General features: G+C 42.9%; 1 protein-coding gene and 1 long non-coding RNA gene across 5 annotated transcripts in view; both read right to left on the bottom strand.

Moving 5' to 3' along the window:
* The window catches only part of LOC119180076 (uncharacterized), a 39,175-nt gene that overhangs the window by 11,978 nt on the left and 5,594 nt on the right, over nucleotides 1–21,603 (bottom strand). For both annotated transcript variants that reach the window (XM_075868138.1, XM_075868137.1), the window contains exon 3: nucleotides 20,608–20,793. In XM_075868138.1, the coding sequence (XP_075724253.1) occupies nucleotides 20,608–20,793 (186 nt within the window). The remainder of the gene's footprint in view (nucleotides 1–20,607; nucleotides 20,794–21,603) is intronic.
* LOC142767470 (uncharacterized) lies at nucleotides 12,537–18,370 on the bottom strand. 3 transcript variants are annotated; one of them, XR_012884904.1, is made up of 3 exons: nucleotides 17,389–18,353; nucleotides 17,231–17,310; nucleotides 12,537–16,689 (listed from the first exon to the last, which is right to left on the bottom strand). It is a non-coding gene; the product is annotated as an uncharacterized LOC142767470 (long non-coding RNA). The 3 variants fall into 3 exon arrangements; XR_012884903.1 differs by having other exon boundaries at nucleotides 12,537–15,169; nucleotides 15,716–16,689; nucleotides 17,231–18,322; XR_012884902.1 differs by having other exon boundaries at nucleotides 17,231–18,370.

The raw sequence follows: 21,603 nt of genomic DNA, 5'->3' as shown, positions 1-21,603 counted from the left end.
AAATCGGCGCCTAAGATAGCGTAGCGTACGTCTGCTATCCAAAATAACCACTTGAGTTTCCTCTTAAGACCGAGATCAGGGGTCAGAGACTTCTGTCCGTAAGTTGCGATGACCGAAGAATTGATCGCTTGTAAAGGTGTGTACTTCTCGCGAAGACGCCGGTCAGTTTTGGACGCTGGAATTATGCTGACTTCAGCTCCAGTGTCCACCAGCAAGCGCAGACCTGTGGTTCTGTCAGTGATGTGGAAGAGGCGGCTTGTTGCTTGGCCTTGATCGCCCGCCGCTGTTATTGACGATCGGCCGGAGCGTTTCCCATGCGCAATGAGCAAGGTGGCACACATCTGCGAGCCGCGGCACGAAAACGCCGGTGATAATAGCATGTAATCTGCGGTGAAAAGCAGTGCTCGGGCTGGTGGGGGGGGGGGGCGTTGCGGAGCAGCCGACGTGAGAGATGGTCGATGTGGACGAGGGTGGTCATTTAAGTTGCGAATGCTCAGCACTTGCAGACGCAAGTTGGCGACTTCAGCTGCGAGATCTTTTACCGTTTCTCGAAGAGAATCTGCTTCGGAAATCGGAGAGGTGTGGGCAGCGTTTATGACTGCCGGAGCAACGTCAATCATATCATCGGCCAATTCTGCCAGCTCCGACAGTGGCTTATCCTGAGCTGGGACAAGAGCCATTCACATGGTAGGTGGAAGACGCTATAGAAACAACTCACGTAGTGTGGATGTTTCCGAGCCGTCCGGCTGGTCCCCAAGCAGGTGCGGCAGGTGACGCAGAAACTGTGTGGGACGGCGGTCCCCGAGCTCTTCGTTGCACAGAAGTTGCTGAATGCGCCGATGCTTAAGCGGAATTAGTCGGTGAAGAGGACTCATTCACGTCCGGGTCACCAATGTAGCGGAAGAGGAGGACGGGACGGCGGCCAACGGGGTCGTGTCGTTCTCTCGCCACTTTATTTTCCAAGACGATTTGCCGAACCGGAGCGGCAGCAGCTGCAGCGTCCAAACCGCCAGGTCAGAAGCTCGTTCTCTCCTCGCGCCGCTCGAGCTGCGCGAGAGGCGCGGCGCGGTGGCTATGACAATGGTTATGATGATGAATGTCGATGATAATGTAGCGGGGCGCTACAAAAGCATGCCACACTTCCTTCAACTAGGTGTTCACAACACCGTAACCGAACTCATCGAGGTCCCGCACAACAGTCAGCTACAATGGCTCAGACAGACCCATTAGGGCTGCGCCATCCTGTCTCGTCTTGGCTACCCGATTCACAAAAAAAAACTGCACAGGTACCGCAACATAAACTAGATTCTACTGTCCACACACTCAGCAAAGTGCCTCCGATTGCATGCATTATGAATTCCTCCCGCCAAGCCGGTCATCGACGTGCCCGAGTTCAGGCTATGATAAGCGTCTTTGGGGATGGTACGACATACTTACAAGACCTTTACACTCATGCGGCACGCTACCCAGAGAAATCAGCCATGTGTTTAGCCGTGATAGACGACACGGACGCCCTTGTGGCGTCTGCCGCACTTCGCACTACAGACAATGGTTTGGAAGAGGAGGGAGCTCTTGCTCTGCCAAGTGCTCACGCTACAACATGGTCACATGACTCCCCTGTCACTGTTGTAAAAGATTCACAAGCTGCTTGCCGTGCTTTCGCTCAAGGACTTGTGGCTGCACATACACACAATATCCTCTCTTCTGTCTCGCCGACCGCATTACGTCCTGTGTGTATCATCTGGACTCCTGGACACGCCTCTCTCCATGGCAATGAACGCGTTCATGCGGTTTCCCGAAAGCTGACCGGCCGGGCACCACTAGTAGAGCTGCCCAAACCAGACGACGCATCGACAGAGCCACTGAACTACAACACTATGCTGAAGTATTAGTGACAGGGCCGTTATACGTATCCTTCCCCTCATCGTTCACTTAACAGAGCAGATGCCGTCGCTTGGCGGCAACTACAGACGAATTCATTTACTTGCATCTATACGCTAAAACGCTTTCATCCGACTCTCTACCCCTCCTACTTCCCCTTCTGTGGATCCGTACCGATAGTGTACCACTCCGCGTGGGAACGCTCTGCCCCACAGGGCGTTCCTCTCATTCCCAACCCCACCTCTTCCTCCTGGGAATCAGCACTGCTCAGATTACGCCGGCAGGAATAGCGGCAGCTGGTCCAACGGGCTCGCAGGGTCGCGCAAGTCAATGGAGCTCTGGACCAAGGGCCCCACCCTAGGAAGGCTCAGTGTGCATTTGTTAACAGTAAAAGTTAATTCCCTCTCTCTAGGAAGCTTAAGTACTGATGCTCTTGGTGCGAGTATTTCATGTGGACAGTGTCCCGTGATAATTGGAGAAAAATATTGGGTGGGTAATTTCACATTTTTTTCACAGGAATTAGCTTGTGGAAAGCTTATTTCACGTATTACGTCACGAGTTTTTATCGCGGACATGGTACGTGAAAGTTATTCATTTTTTATTGTTGTCTGACTACTGCTATATCCTATTACGTAACGTCACTGATATTACTTCATTTTGAAGGGAGCATGTCAACTGACTCGTGCAATCATTTTTACGTCATGTGGCATGCGACATGATTTCACGTCACAACTTCATTGTGGCGTGACTTTACGTCACGTGACTTGTGTTCAGGGATTTTGGCGAGGAGTGTCAAGTGACTACTTTTACGTGTTTTTGTGCCATCAATATCGTCTACAAGAAGCGTGGTTCGCCGGCTCGTGACGCTCACGCTAGGTGTGCATTCGGCTTGTCGAATTTCATGCTGTGAAAATATATGACGTGTCAAAGATATTTCATTGAGTGAGCGTCGTGCATTGTAACACTGACGACGAGGACAATGCCGACCTCAATGAGTCCAAAACCCGCACAGCCATGAGCTTGTGACGGCCACCAGTGTTTCAAGGACGTGGTCAACTTTCCATGTTTGCCTGGAAGCCTACTTCACAGCGCAAGACATCACGGAAAAACATGAACAGTATCAGTGGCCTCACTACCGAACAACGCCATTTGATGGGTCCAGGAGCGAATCTGAGGCATCCGAGGCAAATCAACGTACTCAGCTATGGCGATGCCTTAAGTTCCTCGAGGGATAACTACGCCTCTCAAGTCAACGAAATAGCGGGAAGTTATGTGTGTTTTTTCATACGGTCACACCAAGAGGAAGAGATTGTACAGGAATGTAATGCTGAAATAAGGCGGCAGGCAGAAAAATGCAATTTTGAATCGTGTCTCAAACATATGGTACGAGGCAGAATCTTGCGCGGAGTCCTGGATGAAGATGTGAGACGACATTTTTTGCAGATTTTTATTGAGACAAATCCAAGAGTGTTACATTTGCTTAGTATACAAAAAAAGATCCCGAAGTCGAAGGCTTTGTCGAGACTTCTTACTAAGGGCAAATGGTGGTAAAACTGTGCTAGAGTAATCAAACAATAATAGAAGGCGTCAACTAAACACGTTTTTCAGCCGAATAATAAGATACATATACTAAATAAAAACAAAATATACACTATAAAACAACATGAAACAAATGATAATGGAAGCATTATAACTGAAAAATAGTACAAAAATTATATGCAGAAAACGTGGAAATTGAAACAAAGTAAAGCCATGGAAAGGAACAGTAATACTAAGCATGCATAAAGTGTGATTTTGTTCTGTCTTGAATGGATGAAAGTTTCTTCCATTTCTGATAGAAGCAGGTAGTGTATTTTATATAAATATTGATAAAAAGTCTGCAGTCAGTTCACCATATTTAGTTCCCATCTTAGGCATGAAGAACCTTACTGATATACAAAATTCTAGTTTTACTATGAGTAACCAGGACAGCAGATGAGAAGAAGATTGGAAGTGATGCCTTGGTCATGTATTCATAGAATATATTACCTAAGCTGCATTTCAGACTATGAGATGGTTAAGATGTTGTTATCGTGCAGTAAGCAATTACCGTAAGTAATAATTCTTATGAACTGGTTCTGTATTAAATGAACAGAAGCAAAATGAATGTTATAGGTGCTACCCCATCACTGATGCCATAATTAATATGAGAATGAAGAATGATATTAGAGTACTAATAATGTGGCACGTGTGAAGCATGAACGAGTTTTAACTAAAGAGAGGACATCGTGTGCTATTGTATTTTATGTTACAAGTATAATCTATGCAAAATTAAGATGGGAGGCGACAAATGAGAACAACGGAGTGGAATAATCCGGGTGAACAGCGGAATTGCCTCAGACAGGCTGGCCGACGTTTAAAGATATATCTTATCGAAACGTCGGCCTGCCTATCTGAGGCACTTTCACTGCTTGCTCTTCCTGGCTATCCCAATAAGTATGATCTATGTTTTTCAAATTAGAGTCAAGAGAAGTTTCAAGAGCAGGGACTGGAAGAAATATATTGTGGGCCAAAAGCAAAGAAGGAAAGGGTGCTGAATACCTTTTGTGTCGATTAAAGTACTACAAATTTATTCTTGGTTGCGGTAATAGTTAACAAGTTAACCCTTAAGCAACTTGAAATCTTTTTCAAATCAGTGCTTAGCTTGTCGACGAGAAGTGAAATGCTTTTATCAGAAGTATACATGCAACTGTCATGTGCATATAAAATAAATTCGTGGAGCACAAGCAGTTGAAAAGATCATTATATAAATAAAATATTGCCGTGGTTCTATAATGAATTCTCGAGGAACACCAATGTTAACAGATAATAGATAATTAACGTGGTTATGTAGGTAGCTTTCTAGTCGCGTTAAAGTAGGACCACTTAAACCGATCGCATCAAGTTTACCGAAAGAATACTATGATATAATCTGTCCAATTTTTTCATAAATCGATTATTACTAATTCTGCAAATAAACCTCCATTATTGGTTTTGTTAGTATGTCGGCTAGATGAATGACTCCCTCATTAGTACATAAATGGTTTCGAAAGCAAACTGACAAGAACAGAAATTAAGGAACTTAACAAGGTAATTTGATAGGCGTACTGCAGTTAACTTCTCGTGAACTTTACCAATAATGGGACGAATGCCAATGGGTTCGTAATTGATATTTATTGTGCAATTTCCTTTTTTAAGACCTGCGATTAATTTACCGCGTTTAAACTAATAAGAAAATATGCCAGTCCTGAATATCAAATTTGTAATAAAACACAAGATACAGAAAAATTATACTAAATTAATTTGATATTACCAGACAGGACTTCATCAATTCCCGCACCTGTGAATTTGAATTGTTGTATGACACAATGTATTTCTTGAGGAGTGGAGGGAAAGAGGAAGGAAATTGAGGGAGCCATTTAAGGCGTGTGATTTGTGTGGAAGAGGGTGTGTCAATGCTAAAGAAGGAGTAACAGAAAGCGTGAGGTATTTCAATATGCGAGTTATAATCAGTGTTATCAATTAAAATTCTGAATACTTGCTGCGTAGAATACTTGTTTAGAAAGCAGCTCAACATGTCCCAATTTATTTTAGCATTATTAGCTGCATGTGACTTTTTTTTGAGAAATGGACGGTTTTTAACCTAATTGGTGGTTTACAGCGTTACGTACCTTTTTGTCCTAGGCCTTGATCTTGATCATAAAACATCATAAGACCTTGATCATAAAACAGCTGACCTATTGGTTTTTTTTGTAGAAGTTCTCGTGCTTGCGTAAAGCTGCCTATAGCTTATGAGATATTTATCGGTTATGGGAAAACGGTAAAAATTTTACACTTCTTCTTACAAGTGAATTTTAGGATATGTGAAATAATAAAGAAAAAAATCGAAAACGCTTTCTGGAAATCAATGAATCAATACAAGATTAAAACTTGGTCAAGTCTGAGTGAGCTATGACAGTTCAGAAACTCTCTTTATGAAGGTATTACTGACTTACTGAGGTATTTGCTGACTACGAGAAATATGACGCTTACGGAAGCAGAGGATTTTGTTATTTCAGCTCAAAACGCTGCGCAAAATGCTACAAGCATGCAATCTACAGATCAGAGTAGCTTTCAATTTATGCGGCAAAATCGCCCAAGAAAAGTGCAATCGAAGGCATGACACCTTGCCATAGGTGTGGTAGTGAAACTCACTCGAAAGAGTAGTGCTATCGCATCCGTTCGGTATACGGTCAATGCAGTGAAGGAGGATATCTCGCTCGAATGTGCCGAGAAGAAACAGTAAAAGTCCCCATGGCATTTACACTCTGTTGGTCGCAGCTGATAGCTCGGTGGACGACAGCAGCTCTATACTACAATGACTAATAAATCAAGTAATGACCACATGGTTGAGTTATTGTTCAAGAAAATAAGTTTGAATGATGTGTCTCTTACCATAATTATCGATGTGCCTGTTTAATTCAATGAGCCTGTTCACTACCAAGCACATGTCCACTACCAAGCAGCACCACTCTCAAATTGTCATGTTTTTTAGAGAACTTTCAGTGGTTCGAGGACTACACATAAAATAAACCTGTAAAGGTCATGATGTACAGGGCACACTGGTTCTCATCGATACACCTAGACCAGTGGTCTGACCCACCGTGGTGGTCTAGTGGCTCAGGTACTCAGCTGCTGACCCGCAGGTCGCGGGATCAAATCCCGGCTGCGGCGGTTGCATCTACTATGGAGGCGGAAATGTTGTAGGCCCGTGTGCTCAGATTTGGCTGCACGTTAAACAACCCCAGGTGGTCGAAATTTCCGGAGTCCTCCAATACAGCGTCTCTCATAGTCATATGGTGGTTTTGAGATGTCAAACCTCACATATCATTAGACCAGCAGTCTGTGAAAGGGATACAATCAAGGCGTTTAACAACTTCGGAGTGGCCATGTTGAAGTAGAATGTCATCGCAAACCTCAACACGCATGAAGAAGACCGCATGAGCCAGAAACTCCGGACTTTGCTCAATCAGTTCGAAGACGTGTATGCGCCAGGTTTAGAACTATACCAAAATCTGCCCGTGAATTTTATTCTAAAAGAAAACAACACACCCCACTTCTGCAAAGCATGTGTCGTGCCATACGTTTTCATAACTAAGGTGTCTGATGCTTCGCACCACCCCGCCGCGGTGTTCTAGTGGCTAAAGTACTCGGATTCTCACGCGCAGCTCGCGGGATCAAATCTCGGCTGCACCAGCTGCATTTTAGATGGAGGCCAAAATGTTGTAGGCCTGTATGCAGAGATTTGCGTGCACGTTAAAGACTCTAGGTGGTCGAAATCCCCCGAGCCCTCTACTTCGGCGTCTCTCATATTCATAATGGCGAATTTGGGTCCTTAAACCGCACATATCAAATCAACCAATCATATCAATCATGATTTGTACCTAGTAGTTGCCGACGGTCGTTTATCATTTGCATGACAGCGAAATAGATGACACCAGTGGTTCCGGTTGTTAAGACTGATGGGCGCATTCGACTATACGGGGATTTTCGAACTGACCATGAACATGGCCACAGTGACTGAACAGTACCCACTACTTTGTGTGGACGACATCTTCGCAAGACTAAATGGCGGTGAAGAATTTAGTAAATTGGACTTGGCTTGAGTGTTCAACCACCTGCTGCTGGACGACGAGGCCAAGAAGCTGACAGGCGTAAACACTAGCAAGTGTATAATTTGTTTCAGTAAGCTTCCATTTCGAATTATCTCAGCTCCAGCCATCTTTCAGAGGCAGATTGATGCCCTGTTCAAAGATCTTTCAGGCGTACAAGCCTATCTGGATGACATCATAGTGGCTGAAAGGCGCAATGAAACTTCTTTGCTAAATCACATCTGGCTGCGCTTACGTGACTATAGTCTCAGGCTAAACACCAATATATGCTAATCTAGGCAAGAAGCAGCCTTTTTTGGACATCGGCTACCAATGCACTCAAACCAAAAGACAACGACATTGAAGTAGTTTTCCAAGAACCAGTCTCAAAGTCGGTGAGCGCACTAAAATGTTTGTGGGGTCTAATCAACTATTATTCCAAACTTTTACCGAACCTTTACATAGAGCTACCGCCATTATACAGTCTACTTAGGAAGCTACGTAAAAATGGAAATAGGTACACGAGAAAGTGGTTCGAAGAATTAAGCAGGCCATACCTGCGCGAAAGCTTGTGAAACACTTGTAACGTAACAAACTTTCAAGTTGGATTGTGAGGTTCCATATATTATGTAGGAGTGGGGGCATCGCTTTCCTATAGCATCAATGACACGGATAATCTGATTGGATTTTTCTCCAGAAGTCTGTCCAAAGCGCAAAGAGCCTACTCCCATCTAGAAAAAGAAGCATTTGTCCTTGTATTTAGCGTCACGCTGCTTAAGGGCTACTTATAAGGAAATCACTTTGTTGTGGTGACTGACCATAAGCCCCAACTTATTTGTTTAACCCAGAGAAAGCCATTCTTCCCATGGCTGTGGCAAGGATTCAGGAGTAGCATCATTTCTCATACAATAGCAATTACTAATTTCAGTATCGCAAGAGAACAGAAAACTAAAATGATGGTGCAATAGGTCGCCTGCCATTACCGAACAAGCTACACGACACCGGCACGAAGAATCCGCCATGATACGGCCTGTACTCGGAGGACTTGCAAAAGGAAGCGATTAGTGATAGAGATGTAGTACATTTTACAGAAACGGATGCTTTGTTTCAGCAAGTAAAATTTTACATTAAGTAAGGCTGCCAAAATTTTTGTGTGAAGAGCAGAGCCGCCTCTGGCCGTACTTCAGAGAGAAGGCTGAGCTCAATTACTACCAAGGCTTCGTCTACCGGTGACACCACGTCGTGCTTCCCACGGCTCTAAGCCGGCGAATATTGGACGTGCTTCATGAAACGCACCCAGACATGGCGACCATAAAGGACATTGGAAGATCCGCGTTTTGCTTTCCGGGTGTAAAGGTGAGATTGAGTGATTGGTGCGTGAATAATCCGCTTGTGCACAAGCTGCGGTGATGCCTCGAGTCCAAATACCTGCACCATAACTCACGACGGAAGAGAAACGAAGCAGGCGCCTCGCCTAACATGCAGGTCCAATTGAAGGACAGATGATGTTGGTAGTTGTGGATTCAGAAACAAAATAGATAGAAGCAGTTTCAATGAAATCGGCAACAGCAGAAGTGGCAGTGTGGGCTCTCAGAGCTATGTATGCGAAGTTTCGTCTACCTTGTATTCTTGTGACGGATAATAAACCTCGCTTCAGCGGTTTCCGCTTCCGAAATTTCCGAGCTACGAACCAAGCAAAACATTTGACTACAGCCCCTATCATCCTCAACCAAACAATTTAGCGGAGTGAGTAATAAGAGCGTTGAAAGAAAAGTTGAAGGAAAAAACAAAGACATTCCCCTACAGAATCGAATATCAAAACTTCTGTTCCGCTACCACGGCACTTCAGTGAAGAAGGGCAAGTCTTCAGTGGAGCTTTTGTCGGGTATCAAATACGAACAAAACTCGGCTGCATTACGACTACTACCAAGGCTGTAAGAACAAAGCAGTGAAACGATCGAGAAAAGTGATGGCTAGTTGGACAGCGTATTTGGACTCGAGCCTTGTGGCTATGGAAAACGTGGATACCAGGTATCGTGCACGACAAGCTGGACAAGCGCATGACCGCAGTGGACACAACACAATGAAATGAACAACGGAACGCTTAAGTTGACGGATCGTGCCACACCGACACGCTATCGAACCTTTGAAAACTTCCGAGTGAAAGCGCAAGAGATTCAGCGACTCCGGCAACTTAACCATTGCAGCTTTCAACGATACAGCTCCTTGCTCCAGATCGTTTGAACTTTTAAGAAGGAAAGAGGCTCTTGCATCGCAGACTACAATCATCACCGACCGCAAGAAGCACGGCTCGCCCGGATCGTGATGGTCGTGCAAGGAGTGACCCCGGCTTGCTTGATTCCATGCTGAGGTAAAGGACGTGTAATCAAACTACAGCTACATGACTGACTAATGCTACATGGTTAACAGCACGTGACTAATGTTACTTGATTTTGGCGAAAGCGTGTCACCTGATTAGCGTAGCGCTGCGGTGTGACTTGGAAACTCTTAGTGGAGAGCTCTTCGCAGGACTGTACATCCGCATGACAGATAACTCGTAATTTGTTAATGCTTTCAGGTGACCTAGTTCTTATAAAGTGAACGCTTTCATATTAGTAGCAAATCCGCGCTAATATTACGCAGAGAATTACAGGACGATGGTGGTTTTCCTGTATGGGCAACTCCTAAGCAACATCAGGGCCCGAATTCACAAAGCTTTCTCTTTGGCTACGCATTTTCTTAGCCAAAAATTCTCTTATCTGGAGGGATTACTATAGCGCGGGTATGAATTTAACTTATTCGGCACTTAAGAGGGCAAGGAGGACCGACGATAGCCGATGAAACGACAAGGAAAAAAAGAAGTGTGTGCCGATAATATCAAGGTAGCACGCAAAGCGTCTAGCATCGAGAGTATACGATGAGAGCCAATGATTTGCTGCATCTAAGTTTCAGTTCCGCGAGCGTCTGCTACAGCGCTTACGGGATGCCGCGTACGTTGTAATAGACGTTTTGGGGGGCGGTGCAAAGCCAAGCACTCGCCTTTAATCAATGACTGTAGCTAAAAAAATAATGGCTCGATGGCCTTAAGCGACCGAGCAATCCATGCACTATCTCGCCAAGTACAAGTAAACAACACTCCAGGTGCACCACATAAATGAAACCACACATAAATCGATGCATGCAATGTTTTAAAATGTGCCTTGAATGTCTTCTCTTATTTAAAGCGACCACTTACCTTACATTTCATTGAAGCTGCGCTGCTACTTAACGAATTCCGTGCAATCTAGCACGGTATAGTGGTGAACGTAAGGGTGTTTTGTACCTATAGTCAAAGGTAGCCTTTGTTACAATATTCTTATTACAAGACACATGAGCGACTTTGGTGCCTGCAGACGTATTGTGCTAAAATAGATAAAAGCAGTAATCAAATGAAATTGTGAGCGCAATTTCGCTGGTTCCATGCACCGCGGCATTTTATAAAGCCGGAATGCGAGAACGTGCATACGCTTACGCTTAAGTATATGTCTACGTAAAATGAGGGAGACTCGTCGGGAAGTGTCTCAGTGCTAATGCTTTTCACAAAACACGGTGCAAATATTTCGTCCAGCGTTGTTTGAGTGCGCAAACAAAGCAAGGGACGTGCATACGAGTCTTGAGGTCGAGATACGTTATCACACGTGCAAAAAGGACGAAGAGAGAGAGACTCTCGTTTCGGCTTCGCGAAAGCTTGAAATTGATAGATAATAAAGACAATTTTCTGGCCCAGCAGACGTCAGGGAAAGTCTCCGCAAAGCAGCGTCAGATGCTCGGAGAGCATAAAAAAGAGGAGTACGCGTTATATGGGAGTGACAGCCACTCAGAAAGCGAGATGAAGTGTGACTGTCCTTAGATGTGAGAATCATTGCTAATTAGGAGAGTTGAGTTAATGAGCCAAAACTTTCCTAAATAACGATAATGGAAGCAAACTGAGCATTCATCTAGTGAAAGTGACACTAGTGACAGTGAACTCATAATAGTTGATTAGCGTTGTCACAGGCTGTTATATATTTTGATTTTCTTATTTATATTTGGCAAACTATGAGAAGGTAGCCTACGTTAGAGCCGGCTATCCTAACGTCATGACAGTAATGTGTAAGAATAAATAGCGCACGGTTATACAGTCACACGTGGCGGTTTCTATCTTCTTGTAACCTTGGGCAAACGCATGCTAACTATTTTTTCTATTTTTGACAAAGTTTCACCGGACGTTTTTGCATTTCGCTTCATTCGAAGGAATGACGATATATCAGCAATAGGGCGAATGCAAGCACTGCTGCAGTGGACGAGTGGTTACAGCGCCCAACTACAATCTACGAGGTACTTGGTTCGATTCGCAGAATCACTGAGAACTTTTTCTTTCAAGAGGTTGCCTGGCCTGACATTATGCGTGGTGGCGGGTACTAATTTTTTGAGAAGTAGGCTTTCGCACTTGTTTCTTTCACTCCCCTTTTGACCCAAAAGCGCTGTATTGTGCTCCTTCAAAAATTAAACAATTCAGAGTTCATAATTTTTTTTCCTCCATTCTCTCTTATCGCAAAAGTGTCCAGTGCTGAAATACCAAATTATACCTGGTATATTACTTTTCACGTGTTTGAATATTCGACCAGCAATCAGTCTTCACGGTGTTTTGAAGAAAATCTACACATGCAGTGAGCTAACTGCTTGCAGCCAAGTTGACTGCCTTTGTAGGGACACGCTTTCGTGCTAATTTGGTGGGCATCATCACATGCAGCAAGACCAAAGAGCACGGACAGTTAGCGCTGACGCGAACAGAGGGATTAGTTTGTGTCTTCTCCCCCGCTATTTGTCATGCTGCACGCTTCAGTGTAGTGTCGCTGTCAATGGTTAAAATGAACTATAGCAGTTAATCGAGTTCTGCTGAGAGGGTCCCCTATTGTCCAGAATGGAACAGAACAATGGCAATTTGATTTGTGTGATAAAGAGATACTCTGCTTTTGGTTACTAGAATAAATTTCTAAACTGAAGTTTATTTTTATTAACAACAGTTCCAGTGCAGATGAAAGGTGCATGGACAAAATTCGTGTATTCAGCTTGACTAGGCTTGTGACCTAATTGTAATTGCGAACCGGTATCACAGTATGCATAAATATCACACACATATACAACCACGGGTGATAGCTTGTCTATTCTGATTAAAATTGAAAGGTTGAGATCGACATATTCAACCAACGCAATGTGTACGAGATATGCCGTGTAGAGTAGCTATGCTCTAAACAAATCTTCGCAGGTCCGTTCCATTTTACCCAATTTCTTGCCCATGACTGTAGGTTGGTAAATAAAACAACTTCTTCGAACACACATATTCTGTGTAAGGTTACATTTATTTTATGCAGTACAAAATAGATTGAAATATGTAATGGCTCAAAAGAGAAATAACTAGAAACAAATTCAGCCATATCATTACCAAACTTACTCACCAATGATAAACGGATTCTCATTTAAAAGATACATACATACATACATACATACATACATACATACATACATACATACATACATACATACATACACACATACATACATACATACATACATACACACACACATACATACATATACGCACACACACATATACATATGTACACCCATACATACATACATACACACACTCAGGTATAAATATTAAAATGAATGGCTATAAAACAACAATTCTAATAAACTCATTTTGAATATACTACAGAAAGTAACTTACGAGAGAAATCCACCGGCACTGTTATGTCTGAACACGGTGTTTCTCGAACCATCTCGCAAAAGCTTGATGCATAGTTTTCCGCTGATGCCCAGTGACAAGCACTCTTTATATAAAACACAAGAATAAAGCCCTTGACAATGTCGTGCTAAAGAAAAGGGCTGTGTATCAATATTTTGTACATGTCTGCAATATCACTCTATTTACATAGCTTGGCTCATTCACAAGCCACTAACAAAGCATGTTAGGACACTTGGGCTGAAAGTTAGCACAGGGCGAGTAAATTCTAGACAATACATGAATAATACAAATATAAGCTACTAAGCTCCCTGGTGCAAACAGTGTTTATATTGACAGCTGTAGGTGCCATTTCGTTCCCCCAAAACACTTTTCAAAAGTAGAATCAACTTTATTTAGCTAAAAGTTTCTATTCTGGCGCGTCGTGGTGGCTCAACGGTGGAAGTGACTCTTTCGGCCAAGAAAACAAAGACCAATTATTTTTCCAGTTCGTGAATTCACCCCATGCTAACATTGAGGCAGCTGGTAGGAGTGCTTTTAGAGAGAGGAAACCACCACATTCCCACCAGTTGTGGCCTTGGGTAGCTACTTCACTTGGACAAAAATGATGAAAAACACTCCTCAAGAAGACTTCAAAGTTTGCACACCAACAAAGTTCCCATACAGCTGTCTATTAGTCTGCTTGAAAAATATCGAGTTTACTGGTGGGCAAAGACTGTACACTATGTGAGGTGATGCTCCAGTGCACTGCATGTATGTCTTGCTGCTGGCCTCAACTGCGATGTTGCTCAGTACATATGTGTAAAATAACAACTAATACTGTGCCACTGCCAAGTAATTATGGGTCATTTGCATAAAACAGGGACCACAATAAAAGAACATAACATTTGCCTTCACAACGTTCAAAAACTGTAAATATATTTCCACAGATTTTTCACAGTTCATCTGAGAATAGTAATATTGGTTGTAAACACATTCTTACTTCCACTAACAAACTATTTTAAGATGCCAGATTCAATATTAGAGTATACCAGCACTTTTGTAGGGCTAAAAAATTGTACAGGCACCTAGAAAAACACAAGTGAATGCATGCTATAGCTACATATAAAAATAAATACTTTTATTTCTAGTCTGAGTAGAGCTGCATAGATGATAAGTCACTTGCATTACATTATGAACAAACCTATCCGAGCAATGTATACATTTAAAAAGTTACACTTACACAGTAGATAAGTAGACTGTTGAAGGACGGACAGGCAGTGGGATAATACCCAAGCACTAAAATCTACTGTTAAGATATACTAGGAGTAGTGATGATCCTCTTCCTTCCAAATAAAATAATCCACATAGATTCACTTCCCAGAGCTTATACACTCATGGCATCATTTGGGCTATACAAATGAGTGTACACTGAAGGATTACATCGACTAAGTACATGATTACTGCATCCATGGCTTTACTTCTTGTACTACAAAGAATGCAAACACAGTTACCATTGGCGACCATGGATGCTGTGATTTCTGGCATGCAAATGTAGAGGCACGCAGGCACTTAACACACATGTTAAAAACTTCAGCTCAAAAATATTTGCCCACTAACACTACAGCAGCCTCTAAATTAGTGTCATAGTTTGGTATCTTCCTAGCAAAATTTAAATAATTTCGAATGCAAGCAAAGGAACTGCTGAATAATGCACTGCTAAGAAGTTAAGCAGCAGCTGCTCCTGACATCACAATGTGCTCTTTCTGCTGTTGTAAACTTTAAGCAGGAGAACAGTCACTGGCAGTCCCTTTATACTTGTTGGTCTTCTGTGCTCTGTTCTTGATACACTGTACATGACCGTGGAGCACCGAACCCCTTGTTACTGCTGGAACTTAGAAAAATACAGATCATTGTTACAACCATGCTACATGCAAGAGTGTATAGTTGTCAATTATGTGCTCATATTTACAGATATTGTATTTTCAGAAGCCAATGACAAGCCTCAACACACACACACACACAAACAGTGAAGGCTTAAAATACATTCAATATGATACAAGAGCAAAACCACAATGTTATAGATGAAGGCATGAAACTTCTGACAGGCATAAAAAGCCAATAGAGTTTCTTTTATTTCGACTTCACACTAGGGGCGAGAAGTAGACCACAAATAAGTTCACTAAGAAACACAGACTGCATTACAACGCAACAGCCAATGTTGATAACTTTAAGGCTATCTAACATAGCCAGCTCACCATACCGCATATAGTAGCAAATGGGCAGTCTAGAAGACACAAAGAACTTGTGGGTAATGTGTGTGCTTGTTTCTGACATCTAGTATTTAAATGAAGAAAACCTTTCAAAAATGCACTTCATCAGGGGAAATACTCATACACAACAAACACAACGGGCTCCTACAGGTGCCACCAACACTCACCATTATTGTTGATACCAGTGTCTTGCCGGATGGATATGCTGTGTCCTGCACAGAACACCAAAGGAGCGCTCCATGACTTGGATTGCATGTGTGCTAGCTGCATCGCTCTGCTGCTGAAATAGGCTAGCCACAGTCAGAGAAATGAGAAGCCATGGCTTTGAAACACACTGAACGTCATCTTTAGAGATCAACAATGCATACTTAGGTCAGGTACAATTTGTAGAAAAATATATATCACTATGCAATCGTGGTGAACATGTTCGGCTGAAACACAAGCAACAGCACTGAGAGAGAAAAAGCTACATTAGGTAAAAGATGCAGTTACTGGTCTTATGTCATCTGAGGCTTCTTCAATAGGTATTTCTCCTTGCAAGTTGTGAACAGCCAGGCAATTTTCACCCACTTGCTGTTTCCTTCCAGAGCACTTGATCCACAGAGGGAGTCACAAGCTGGAGAGCTCAATAAGGAATCAAAGTGTTTGTGCTCGTTTCAAAGCACAAGCTTTTGAGTCTCAGATTATTGGAGTTTCATTCATAAGCTGCAGGCTTTCAGCTTTCAACATTCTCAATTATCTTGCAATTTAGTTCTATAAATGTTGAATAAGAATTATGTGTAAGAATATTACAGGTATCCACTGAAAGCAACCATGCTTGGGTTTTCAATTTGTGCACAGTAAGTGGTGTTCACGTAATCGTTTGTATTAAAGAAAAACTATCCTTGCAGCCAGCCGTTAGGCAGTTTTGTGCCCTCGAAGCTCCCAAGCAGATTGCAGTCCTTCCAGATGAGGCTGCCATGCATGCTTCCACGCCACATCCGCTGAATGATAACAGTCCGAGCAGTGACATAGGCTTGCACAGTTAGGGAGAACGTGTCCTTCCTATTTTTGTACAGGTGCTCCAAGTAATGGTGAGGATTGATGTACCAGAATGTGCAACCGATGCATCACAGGACCTTAACAAACCAATCTCTGCGATCTGTGAAGAGCCAAAAACGAGATATTTAAAAACAATGATTAAAAGCACTCACTTCTAATACTTATTTGAGGAAGCTATCACTTCGTTAAAGTGACCAAAGTCTGCTATAATCACTTTGAAATAAACTGAAGCCTCATGGCCTCATGTAAAATTTACGTACCGCAATATATATGTCCTACTGAAGTATAGTACTACCAGAGTGGTAATCGTCTATAGAATTAATTTTCCAAAATAACATAAATTTTTAGGTGCAACCTGGCTCCTGAAAAATAAATTCACATTAACTTTCCAACTATCAAACGTGGTCAATTGACAGGCCCAACCTCATAATCAAACAAGAGCTCACTTGTATCAAATCACAAAAAACTTTTTATGTATTTGCTCCATAATATATGTATGTATATAACAGTAGTAGTAAATTTTTCATGCTTCAATTTACAATAGAGAAACATTACATCTGATGGGCTTAAAAACTTGCACACGTTATAGAACTGCGTGAATTATAGTACCGGTGAAATTTAGTTCTTCAAGGTGAACTCACCGATGGCAGCATTTAGTGGCCGTCGGTGTCATAAGGAACCAAGTACGGCGAACAGGCAAAGGGCATCTGCAGACTGGAAGCTGCCAATGACAGCAATGAAGGTTCATCGATAAAGTGTGAGAACTGGCCATGACCGGCTGTTGTCAAGGCTCTAGTACCGTGCAAAACGATGGCCAGACGAACTCGGAAACCTGTAGTTAGGCGATATTAGCCTACAACTTCATCCAAAGCAAGGCACCGGTGAAATCTTTGCTTTTTGGGTGGGCTGGAAGGAAGCTTGACGTTCACGGGCTCTCGCTGCCACATAGAACTCTTAATTTGTTACCGAAAAACAGTCTAGGCGCGCTTCCAAAGTAACACGATCCACAACAGAATGTAGCATCTCGCAGTTTTGGTTGATCACATCACAGCGCTAAGACTATGGTTATCACAAAAAGGAGAAGTGACGACTTAACAAACAAAAGCGCCAAGCTGCCCCACCACGACTTCGCAGGGCAAAACAGTTATCAACGCTGTCTTTCAAGTTTCGGTCACACGAGCACAGCTTGTTCACAAGTCTTGGAACGTCAACACAGCACCACTGTTCACAACGAACATCGTTTCACTCCCGAAGAGTACATTGCTCTCAAGTAAATAGAAGCGTGCGGGCTAACTAGTGGCGAAGCAAGAACCGAGCGCGTAGTTCATACGTTTCCGTACGTACTTGGGGTCACTCAAGTAACGTGTCAAAACGCTGTCAATCTGAAATGTCGCACAGCACCAAACTTAGAGACTGGAAAGTCAAGCGAACGAACTGTTACCGGCACACAAACACACATTGCAGGCTTCTCGAGTGCCAGTTGTCGTCGATACATCGACGCCGATCCCCGCTTGATAACCACACCGACACACAGGCTTCGCTGCGCTTCACCGTACACCATTGCACTGCCACAGCTTTCCGCACTGCTTACACGCACCGAAAGAGCTGCTGTAATCACAACACATCCGGTCAAACGCTGAAGTAACTCGTGCGAGAAGCGTTTGCTGAAAGTCGCACCGACCGATATGCCGTTTACGACGCCATGTTGTTTTCGACAACTGCGCAGCACATAAGATGATAAGAGAGCTCTTAGAAAGTACTTGCACTATTTTCACGGCGTGAAAAAAATTTCTCCTATATGCGAGGGGGGTGATATGACGAACAGGACAGGCGTGCCAGATGAAAGAAGTGTTTTGGCAACGTCACGGAGTGAGCTGATGTGGAGGGTATTGCTTCACAACCAATCACAAGCTGTGCCTGTCGGCCAAGCCGTCGTCTGCTCGCGTTTGTCGTCTGCTTCGATCAGAGCATGCGACAGGGGATTCGCCTTCGCAATGCTATTATTCTCAGGTCAAGTGGTCGCTACGTCGCACAAAATACATGTCAGTGGCTCGCTCTACCTTTGAATGATGTTCGTGCGCCAAGTTAAATGACTGGTAATTGACGCAGGGATGAATTCAGGCAAGGTTTGCTCTAGAATCGGTAGGGTTTGCATATTTTTGGTGTCATACAAAGTTACTAGGGTCATTTCATTCCGATTGCTTGCCATAGTATCACGGTCCATATCGGTGTCTGAACAGTGAAGGTGAAGATGCATGATTTGTTTGTAGTTCCATGCGTAATCATGCGCACCCCTAATACGCTTTGGTTTACAAAGTACGCTTTGTTCCAGATCGTCCCAAAGTGTATCGACAGCTGTATTTCTGAGATCGCAACCATTGGACAGTTAGAGCCAATGAAAGTACTCTAGAGCACAAGCTTTAGGAACCACTCACTGAAAACTTCCTCTCATTTTTATTTCCAATAGCGTGCAAAGAATGTGCTCCCATTAACCTCTTTGGTGGTAATTTCCACCAATGAGGCAAAGATCTCGAGTCGCACTTTTAATTGGATGAGATGGGGCGCAACACAACAACATAACAAATAAGGTTGATCCTATGCCATGTCGCGTTCGATTGCACCGACCATTTACGTATCACATTTGTTTTCATCCAACCACAACTCTTTACATGCGTAGTTTTATGCCATTGACGCCCAATAGAATTCTTCAATTACTGCGACTTCGAACTCATTGGACGATGGTGGTTGTCAACACCATCCACTGCGTACAAGGGAAACAACACGCGAAGCTCAAAGCGCCGAAAGAAATAAAAAAGCACCAGCAGTCATCAGGCAGCCCTTGATGGGCGTGAATTAACTCAAAACCAGCCAGGGCACCAAAGTATACCGCTGCGGCAGCAGGTTGTAAGTAGCCACATTGTTCCTAAGAGTGGTCCGGACCACTCTTGGGATTTTCTCTCAGCCATGCTGTTTTTACGCACAATTTCGCTTCGTGAATCCACTTACGCGCACTTTTCGGTGACGTAAGCAAATATAGCAACTGCATCACCATCGCTGACATGTTCCCGGGTAGTCACAGCGCGCTTTATTTGCAGCGGCCGATGTGACAACTATGGCCTCTTACGACGTTTTTTCGTTTCGTGAATCGACTTACGCAAGAAAATTTCTCTTGCGCAAAAATGTTTTCGTAAGTGAGTTTTGTGAATCCGGGCCCAGGAGCGTTGGGGGATTTTGTCCAGATGTAAACGCAGGCGAACTATGCAAGCATTCATTCGGTTTGAGTTTCAGTTTTTTTTTTTCAATTCAAATTACAAAATTCACATCTAAAAGTATGCAGACGAGGGTCCCAAAGTTTGGCGACTACAGTGAAGCCCTCGGTCAACAATAACATTAAAAAGATTAAATATAACAGCATCTAATATTACACAGCGTAAGTGGAAGCGAATACTAGAAGTACCAAAAATTACAACAAATACGTTAAAGAAACGCGCTCTAAGCGATATAAGTACATAATAAACAAGATATACAAGTAAACTAAGCAAACCATATAGAAATACTTGGTCTGAATTTTCTAATTACTTACACTTTTTCAATATAAAGTAGTATTCATAGTACAAAAAAACGCCGCACGTTCGAATAGGCACGCAATCGGCTGGGAGTCTGCTTACAAGGCTTCAGAAGGGAATAATTTTATGACTTGGACGTTGACGCACACGTATGCTGGTAAACACTGCACATTAAAGTAGGATTTTATTGTTGCTGCACTATGTGCCCTTCACAATTTGCTTACCGACGCCCCAGTTCACGAACTATGATCCCGTAAGCAAGTTAGGCAGGACAGCCATGGCGCAGGTGGTGTAAATATGATGATGGGCTCCATAGCGCCGTTTAAGGCGGGAGCAAGGATGATGTGTCAGGTGTCATGGTCACGCGATGACAATCATGCTGCACGCATTCGCCAGACACTCGCCATATACCAGTTTTACACAGCTTTGGAAGTATTATTAGAATCACTTACCACATTCACGTTCTTCCACACATGATCCGTCATCAGCTCTGAATTTAGTTTTACATGCGCATCCTAATGAGCTTCCACCAATACACGTCCAGCGATGTAGGTCTTTCACATTCTTGCAATACTTCTGGCTTAAAAGCTGTTTACCCCAGCAAAATCTTGGCTCTTTATTTTGCGAGTCTGCACAAGCTGGGTAAAAAATAAACAGTGCGTTTCATGAATGCCCATTGCGGGCGACTTCCATCAGAAATAAAATAGTGTTTTGACCTTTTCCGAATACCAGCACGAGTTTAATTCAACTTCATAATCCAAATTGTTCCAAGTAAAAAAAAAATTAGGCACACCCCACACGCTCTCATTCAGCAAGCAACTGTTTAAGGTTGATTGGTTACATTGAGATTAAAATTCACAAGAAAAATTTATGTCTTTATAAGGAACAGGAAGTGATGCAGAGACCGGGATCTTCCCTGGCGCACCAGTTGAACGAGACACCTGAGTTAAATTTGATAAGTGTGTGCCCACCAAAGAGGAATAAAGAAAATAGCTGGAGTGGAAGCTCCCGCAATGCCTTGCCAGCAGAAGTGAAGCCAGCTTTTGCCACTGCCAAGATGGCGGAAACATGCTCTTTTCTGATTGTGCCCCCTTAAAGAGCATGTGGCTTTGATATGTTATGAAAATGCTATGTTAGTTCTATAATAAAAGATAGTTGTTCCCAACAAAATAGTATATTATTGTATAATATTGTTGTAATAATATTGTGTATTATTTTTCTTTGTATCACAATTCTTTAGTGCTCATTTACTTGTTAGTAGATTCACTTTGTTGTTGCTTTGTATAGATCCTACTTGTATATATTCTTGATATTTGCAGACTTTGTACTTTTCTTCGTACTTTTCCCCTCCTGCCTGGGCCTATAAAGGCCTGCAGTATTCCTAAATTAAAATAAAATAAATAAACACCCAAATGAGTATAGATTACTGAATCTTCAAATAACTTTAC

The sequence above is a fragment of the Rhipicephalus microplus genome, chromosome 7 (genome assembly GCF_043290135.1).
Source record: "Rhipicephalus microplus isolate Deutch F79 chromosome 7, USDA_Rmic, whole genome shotgun sequence".
NCBI classification, from domain to species: domain Eukaryota; kingdom Metazoa; phylum Arthropoda; class Arachnida; order Ixodida; family Ixodidae; genus Rhipicephalus; species Rhipicephalus microplus.
The sequence above is the reverse complement of the archived record's forward strand: the minus strand, read 5'-3'. Positions and strand labels throughout refer to the sequence as shown.